The sequence below is a fragment of the Drosophila albomicans genome, chromosome 2L, assembly GCF_009650485.2.
Source record: "Drosophila albomicans strain 15112-1751.03 chromosome 2L, ASM965048v2, whole genome shotgun sequence".
In the NCBI taxonomy this organism is placed as follows: domain Eukaryota; kingdom Metazoa; phylum Arthropoda; class Insecta; order Diptera; family Drosophilidae; genus Drosophila; species Drosophila albomicans.
The window spans coordinates 3,949,863-3,958,893 of NC_047628.2; the positions used below are offsets into that span (position 1 = coordinate 3,949,863).

General features: G+C 41.6%; 1 protein-coding gene across 2 annotated transcripts; it reads right to left on the reverse strand.

Moving 5' to 3' along the window:
• Positions 1-8: 8 nt before the first annotated feature.
• LOC117563294 (uncharacterized) lies at positions 9-3,574 on the reverse strand. Of its 2 annotated transcripts, none has more exons than XM_052002196.1 (3): positions 437-3,574; positions 246-377; positions 9-193 (listed from the first exon to the last, which is right to left on the reverse strand). In XM_052002196.1, exon 1 carries the CDS (start codon positions 3,496-3,498, stop codon positions 547-549), a length of 2,952 nt encoding a protein of 983 aa, XP_051858156.1. In that variant the 5' UTR covers positions 3,499-3,574; the 3' UTR covers positions 9-193; positions 246-377; positions 437-546. The 2 variants fall into 2 exon arrangements, with proteins under 2 accessions (XP_051858156.1, XP_051858155.1); XM_052002195.1 differs by having other exon boundaries at positions 10-193; positions 246-380.
• Positions 3,575-9,031: the final 5,457 nt, after the last annotated feature.

Consider the following 9,031-nt stretch of genomic DNA (forward strand, 5'->3'; position numbering starts at 1 on the left):
GAAATCTTCAATAAAATCGTTTTTTGTTTTGTTTTTAATTAAATAAATGGTCAACGAATGGGTTCTTAAGAAATATAACTTATAATTCATCTTTAAACTGTCGCTCCACATGATATTGATCCAAAAAATGATTTAAAAAGTGCCACGAATGTTGAGGAAACAGCAAGCCGAGTATAATAGTTGAACCAGCAATCTAAAAAATGTGGATATGTAGCTGGGAAAAATATAAGAAATATAATACTTACAAAAATAAGACACCGGGTTAGCCAATAAACCAGCCAGAAAAAAATGCTAACCAAGATACTTAAAACAGCAGCCGCAGGATTTCGGTAACGTAAGGCAATTCCTTGTTTAACAATTTGTGGAGAGCTACACATCTTCTGGGAATTAAATCAAATAACTAATTAAACCATAATATATCATAACACAATATTACCTTTAATACTATCTTAAAATATATTAATCTGTTTCTATTGCTGTTATTTTTATATATACACAATCTATGCTATTGTAGGTTAATCCAAGTACTATGCCCCAAAATTCGATTCAATTTAAAAGACGAATAGGTTTGATCATCATTTCGTGGATTTTCTTTTGAACTAATTCATTGCTTATCCACGTATCCTGCACTTCTCTTTTCTTATGATCCGTTTGTGCATTATCATCTTCGTCTGCCGATCTGTCGTCGTTTATTGCAGACTTTAACTCCTGCATTGTTTTCGATTTTTTGCGCCGCTTTCTATAACTAAACGCATGACCTGGCCACACTGCAAGCATTTGTCGTTTTGAAGGTGTTGTATTGCTCTCCAATAAAGAATCTTCAAAATATTTACTTGATTCTGATGTAGTCGAATACTTAATATTGTATTCGTTTGCTTTTACTTGTTTTGATACATCTTTTCGAATATCAGGAATTCGGAATTCGATTAAGCCGCAATGTTTATTTAATCTGAAGTTTTCGAGTGTGGAATATTCTACACGCCCCATTTCTACGGTATATGAAGTCATCTTGGGTTTAATAATCTCACTACACTCAAAGCGAATTGTTTCAATGGTGCTCGCCACCTGGTAGACGGTTGGAAGCTTTGTCCTTTTGTGGATCAGTCTTCTTTGCAGGAGTGCCAAAAGTTCAATATCTCTTGGTAGAGGTGCAGACTTTAGTCCATCAAGCACAGATCCTACTGATGTATTGCATGATTCGAAAATTGTTGAGGTAGTTACAGATTCTTCCGAATTTTGTTGAACATTTTGAATACGTTCTTTGAGGCCAAACGATTTCTTTGACTCTTCATTGACAGAGTAATATTTATTCTCGAAGTGTTTGGTTAAATTCATAGCTTGCATCTTAGTGTTGACATGTTTTTCATGGCATGTTTTCGGTGCTGACTTGATGGTTTGCTTATGATGCATCTTTAAGCAGTTAGACATAGATAGTCTTGCAGTCTGCCTTGCATTGGAAGCACTAGAATAGAATCTGCAACTCTTCTTGTACTCTACTTGGGCTGCCCGATGTAAGCCACATTTTCGACAGTTCCTATTATTACTATTAGATGATACAATTTGATTTATAGATTTCTTATCCTGAAAGTTGTGTTTTTTTGGAAACTGATTTATGGCACCGTAGTGTAGATTCTCCGCACTTTTAAGTGGTTTCAATTCATCTGTAACGATTGAAATTACTGCAGAATCGTCTAAGGCTGTTGTAGTTTCTGTGTAGTGTTTGGCCTTAAAGAATCTTGTGATGAAGGACCATATCGATGTACCGCCGTTACCTGTAAGATGTGATGTCTCCCTTTTTCCTAGGTATTTGACATTATTTCCATTGGACAACACATTAATATACTTTGCATCGCCAGCAGATTTATTTGAAGTATTTAAATAAAACTCATTAGACATATCATTGGAAATGTGCAATTCTGGCAAGGGAGAATCTGCGCTAGTCTGCAAATTGTCCTCAATGTCGTTATTGAGTATTGTTGAGGGAATACTATTCTTATTAGTGCCTTCAATGTGCAGATTCTTCACAAATTGGAGCAGAACCTTCACAGATTCACTATGCTTATCGATAATCCCGTCCGACTTCACCTGGGTATCCATTAAGGAAGCGTCTGTTTGGGCCAATAACGAGTTCGGATCGGGTGTTGCATCATCTGTTGGATGTTGATCTATTAGCCATAGGAGTTTTTCCATTATGGCGGTGGGACCCATATCAGCATCATTTGATTTCTTGGTAAGCTCCGGTTCCTCATCGTCGCAACTACGTACTGACTCCTCTCGCCCGGGCAGCGTTGAGTTGGTACTCTTGTGGCTGCTGCTAGAGGCGCTGTTGTCAGACAGACCCGACAGTGCCACAGCGTTCATCATGTCTCGCATTTGAAGTGGAGGACCCGCAGTGTAACTGTGACATTGACGCTCAGCAGGTGGGGCCGTTGGCATATCGAAATGCGCCGACGATGTGGAGCACTCACTGCTTGGCTCCGAATCAAATGTGGATAGTTTAGTGCTGGGAAAATGGTTCCGGCTTTGAATATGCAAAGCTCTCGGCTGGAGCAGCATTTGGCGAACACCCGGTCCGACAAGCGCATCCTCAGAGGGTCCCTCGTAGCTATTAAATGGTGAGAATTGACTAGCACAGCTGCTGTCTTTGGACACATTTTGTTTGGCTGGAAGTCCACCGCCTTTGGCACGCACCTTATGATCTACCAAAATCTGGGATACCACACGCGACAACGTTGGCAAGGGGCGGCTGTAATGGGAGCACAGAGGGCGATGAGGGGATGGTCGCTTCGAGATGGCACCGCTGGCCACATCTGTGATGGGTTTGTCCAGAGGTATTAAGTCGCTCACAAATAAATTCTCCGGCTGGGGGTCACGTGGCGGCCGGGTGAATCCATTTTGTGCAAAGGCCACGGGTTTGGGCATATTATTGTCGGGTGGCTCCCAAACAGATTCACTACCGTTAACTGGCGGCGAATTAGAAGGCGGTGGTGAGGGGGGCGGTGGTGGTTCCATTGGCTCCACATAGTTGTTTATCATTTCATCATGTCGCTTGGCGTGCAATCTTTTTGGCTTCCGGTAGTGGCCATGGCGACCCATGTACACCCTGTTGCTGGTGCTGTCCTTGACTTTGGGTTCCTGCTGAACTATCGACGAAGGCTTCGATTGGCGACCGCACTTTAGACAATTGCTGTTTAAGTAAACAGGCTTTGGCTTCTTGGCCGCCTTGTTCAGCTTCTGGGGCATCACATACGCATTAGTTTCCTCCACAACCCGTTGCACTGGTTGCCTATGCTCTGCTTCAGGCTTCTCCTCATCACTGGACGAGGTGGAGCAAGCCTGTGGGCGTCTGCGTCGACCGCACACCTCGCACCAAACCTTGGGAGTCGGCGCAACGTGGAGAATTGAGCGCGGCAACTTCTCACAGAGACACCAAAGCGTTGAGGATCTGTACATTTTATTTTGCGAGTAAAGCGAGTACAGTTCATATAATCGAAACATTCAACAATTAATTCGATTTCGTCTCGAACACAAATTTTTGTTGTGCTTCCGGAAAATTCCAGAACTCTACTGGATGCTTTTGTACTAGTCTATAAAGCCTGCTTTTGTATGGGAATATTTTGTGAGATAAACCTTCTATAATGGTAGACTTTAAACACAAATATTGAGATAACTGTTTTATGCAACACGTTGAAAATGTAATTTCGCAAAAAGTTTAGTTTTTCAGTGTTACAAAACAGCATATGACTAATCGTATTTCCTTAATGTTCATTCAGTTACAATTTGGTTTCGCAATAAGTTTATTCACAGTTACAAAAATAAGGTACAAAGTTTGTACCACATACTCAATATTGCTAAACAAAGTATATACTATACTTGATTTATACTTGATACTTGTAATATAACTATGTATGACGGTGTTTATGGTTCCACTGATGAAACTTTTTGTTTCCTCTTGTGTTAAGTTTCGACACTACTCGAAATATTTTCTGAACAACTGTACGCTTTACAAATGTACATAAATGAATGGTTAGAAATTGAAGAACCATTTTGTAGATGCAAAACTATTGTGAACTATCACGTACATACATACATATGTATGTAGATCTCAGATTTGCTTCATTATTTATATTACTTACAATGCCATACACGTATGTATGTATTTGTGTACATACTCACATTTTATGAATTAATAATTGCTCATACTTTTAATATAGCAACATATATTTATATATTGTTATTGTTTCATAAACAACCACGACCCACGGACTAATTCAGTTTTCTGTGTTTCATTGATTACTTGGTTGCACTTGCACTCACTCTTATACATATAATATAAGTACATATGTGCATACATACGTGCATGTGTGAGTGCATTGCATGTATTATAAAATACATTTGCATGTACTTGGAATTACTTACATATGCATACATACATATGTATGAAGGTAAGTGTATGTAGATTTATGGACACATGGCTTGCGTGTCATTCTAAGTAATTTTCGATGTAGCTTGTGCAATTATTAAACTAATCAACAAGTGGCGTTGAAATACATTTAAATAGTATTTAGACATTTACATATTTACCATTTTACATATTTGTATAAAATTAAATGGTTTGGGAATTTAGGAAAATGCATTAAAAGCAATTACCAAGCGAACTGATTAGATAATTTAATTAGTTAAAATACGAAACATTTATATTTATTTTTGTATGTGCAGTGAAGTATGTATGCTTTACATGAATTTCTGTAATGTCAACAACTTGTACTTCTGATTGATTTGTCATATTGTAAATGTGTTTGATTCCTCTTCAACAAACAACTACACCAATTAATCAAATATAATATTTAATGCTAACGACTAAGACTTGCACGATATCTATCAAAGTTACTGATAGACTTTGAATTTCGGAGACTATAGATATGTATTGACGTTTCCTTATACATATGTATAACGAGTATGCAGGATATTTAAAGCCAAAAAACGCATTAAAAGAGCATTGGCCGCAGTCTGCAATCGCTCGCTGGGCATTTCCGGCTCATTGGATAGAGAAGGCAAAAGGCGTTTGGTTTAGAGTACGCAATGAATGCAACGAGAACTCGCACTCGTTCCCAAATCAAGTGTAACTATAAATTATAAAAGCATCCGTTATACGATTACGTGCACCCATTTTGAATGAAAGGGCAGCTGTCGGGGATTTATGTTAGCGATTTGCCCATAAAAATATGTATGTACTATATAACAAATGATTATCACAATTCTCAATTACTATATTATATCATAGCCGTCTTTTCGGGGCGTCTAATTGTATGAAGTATTCTGTATTGGGAATTCCTTATAATAACAACACCATCAAACTGCAATTCGTTGGCTGATGAGGGAGGTCGCTGCCTCGAAAATCAGTAAAAAGTTTCTTGGTTGCTGGCGCAGGCATTTTAATGCATTTTTATTGCAATACTTTTAGTGTTCCTTTATTTTCGACATTTACTTTGCTCTGGAATTTTCAGTATGTTCTCTTTCCGGGTTTCTTTTTTTTGTGTTGTTTTTTCTGGCTGGCGTGGTTTTTAGTTGGCGTTTATTGCGTTTCCTTCAGCATTTAAAACGCGAATGGGTTACTGTAATTTAATGTGTGCCAACTATTTGAGGCACGCACGCACACAAATACACACAGACATGCGCGAACACACAAAAGAGGCGTGGCTTATGGTCAGACAATGCATTTCAATGAATTCGCAGGGAAGAAAAGAGTTTTAAAGTGCCGAAATAAACGATTTAAGTAACGAGGTTTGTTTTGTATACTCGTGGGGAATAACAGGGTACAAAGTAAGAAAGACAGTAGAATGTGTTGACTGTAGGAGGCCTGTTTATTAATATTTCATATGTCTAACTCCTGGTTTTAATATATACATACATATGTATATTGAATGCTTATACATATATTATTATAATAATTAATATATGAAATTTCATTCTTTTTTACTATTTATTTGTATTTCGTAGTTAATATAAATGTTAAATTTAATTGTATCAGAATTATAACTAGATTTGTTAGGTTATTAATAATACACAAAATTTTATACTCGCTACATACTATAGGCTTTAAGAGTTTTATTACGACGAAGACGAGACGATATAGCAATGTTCGAAAGTTCGTCTCTCTGTGTTTAAGAACATCTACATCTCAGAGACTACAAGATATACAGCGACAATTTTTGTTGGCAACACTTGGGTAATTCTCTGGTAAATGTCGCGTGCGAACAGCTTTACAGTGACAAAAAAAAACATAAACTAAAACAATTTTAAAATTAAGTGAAGGTGTTGAGCTACTAAGCTTTTTTAGTAGCTTTTATTCGCACGTCTATTGTTTATAAATAAAACACGCGAATTCAAATTAAATGTTTATTAAATGGCACATATGTTCGTATATGTAACCACCACTTTGGATTATTTGGCTGTGACTTGAACACTTTCAAGCTTCGCCACCGACACGATTACAACAGAGTTTACAATTCAATAGTCAAACCAAGAGTAACAAACAATTAGCCGATCGAACTGCAAGCGATCGCTAACAGAGAGCATACAGCGCTGCCGGCAGATGCAGCGCTGCTGGCAGACGCTGTCACAGCATTGCATTAACATGCGCTGTCTGCTGCTCCCGACATACTCCCGCCGTTGAAAGCCTATCTTTCAACATCATCTTTCAGGGGCAGTGGACAGAGTTTGTTTATGGTTCTCCGGGTGCTGCCACACGTCGTCTTTAACTCGGCAACTCGACACTCGTCGTCCTTGCCAGGGATGAGCGCCATGACACGGGCTAACGGCCACCGAAGAGGAGGCAAATTTTCGTCCTTCACCAAGACCAAGTCGTTGACTTGGAGACGACGATCAGGAGTGCGCCACTTGGATCTTTTCTGGAGAAGAGTCAGATACTCCTCCCGCCATCTAGTCCAAAAGACCTGCTGCAGCTGAGTGACACGCTGCCAACCATCCAACCGATTGTAGTCCAGCATAGTTAGGTCGGGCTCAAGAATCACGGTTGAAGGACCACCAAGCAGTAGATGAGCGGAAGTTAGCGCATCAAAATCGTCAGGATCCTCTGAAACTGATAGCAATGAACGATTATTAAGTATTGCCGCTATTTGGCAAATCAACGGGCGAAGCTCATCGTAATTGAGAACGAAGCGATTAACAGAGCGATACAGATGGTGCAACAGAGTGACACGATTGCTCAAACTGCGTTGCTCGTCGTTCTCACGCTGCAGCTCTGCGTTCTGCTTGGACAGCGTCGGGATCTCGGCCTGTTTCAGCTTCAGCACACAGCGCAAACTCTCCATATCGTTGGTCAGACGGCACAGCTCACCGCTGCTATCGTTGAGACGGTTGCTGTGGTTGCCATTGCTATTGCTGTGGTTGCTGGGACTGCGAAGCTGCGACGAAGTGCGCATCGCGCTGACCTCATCCTGAAACAACGCCAGACGATCGCGCAGATCACGCTCCTTCATCTCGGTGCTGGTGCGCAGCGCTTGCAGTTCCTTGCCCAGCTCCTTTATCCGCTCCTGCGCTTCCTGATCGCGAATGCGTGTCTGCAGCTGCAGCACTTGCTGCTCGGCGGCATTCAGCTGATCCTGCTTGTGACGCAAATGATGCTCCAACTCCTGCTGACGCTGCGTCCATTCCACATCGCTGTCGTGCAACTGCTGTTGCAGCTCTTCGTAACTGCGCTGCATCTGCTGCAGCACGGCATTTGTCTCGGCAAGCGTTGTCTGTGACTTCTCCTGACAGCTCAACTTGTCCATCTGCTTGGACATGCACTGTACACCATTGGCGACTCCCATCCGTTGGCATTGCTGCTGTTCGTCACTATCATCAGAAACCTTTTCCGCTGCCATCAATGCTGTCTGCTGTCTGCTGTCTCCACCACCAGCAACGATCCAACCAAGGCGGGTCTTCTGAAGGATAGGCAATCCATCTCCAAGGTCAATCTGTCCGTCACATAACAAACCGTAGAATAGACTTGCACCAATCAGCAGGTCCACGCGCTGCGGACAATTGAAGGCTGGATCAGCTAACGGAATGTTAGATGGAATCGCCCAACCGTCGATGTCAATGTCAAAATTCGGATGGCTGTTAGTGATTGTAGACGTCACAACAGCTTGAAGATTGACAGAATAGTCGGAGATGCAAGAACGCATACAAACATTGACTGTGCATCCTTCAACAGAAACGTCTGTGTCCCCGAGGCCAGAAACCGTAGCATCTGATCGCGTCCGTTTTAATTGCAACTGTTGGGCTAAATGGGACGTCATCATGTGGATTTGCGAACCAGAATCCATCAGAGCACGACAATGAATGAACGACCCAGCACGACTCTTAAGCAAAACACCAACAGTACCCAAGAGTGCAGCATCAGAACGAAGACATTGAGCAGCAAGAGAGGTGGACGCTTGAGGCTGTAAAGCGGCAGACGCATCAGCTGACGAGGCTCGTTGCGATGTCTCAAAATGTAGCAAAGAATGATGCCGCCCACCACAGTTACGGCAAGCGCCAGATGTGCAGGATCGAGTTTGGTGTCCTTTCTTTAGACAGTTAAAGCAGAGAGCGAGCTTCTTCACTTCTCTCTGTCTCAAGAAGGGAGACAAATTTGCGAAGATGGGGCAGGAATATATGCCGTGACCAGGCGCGTCACAAAACACACAAACATTTGCTCTGCTGGAGCTAGCTTGGGCCACAAACGCCTTCCTGCTGCCGTTATGGCTAAAGTTCCTTCCCAACTGTGAGCCTGCTGAGTGAATGACCATAGCGTACTGCAGACTTTCCAGCTTCCGACATCTTTCGTCCAGAAACGTGAAAAACTCAGTATCAGTCGGCACTTTATCGGCGGCAGGATTGTCCAATGCCCTGCTATCCTCCCACGCCGCCTGGGTTTCCACATCCAGCTTTTGCAGCAGCACGTAAATAAGAATGCTATTTGCAATATCCTCTGGACGGCCCAGAGTCCTTAATGCCCCCATGTGAACATTTACCTTATCAC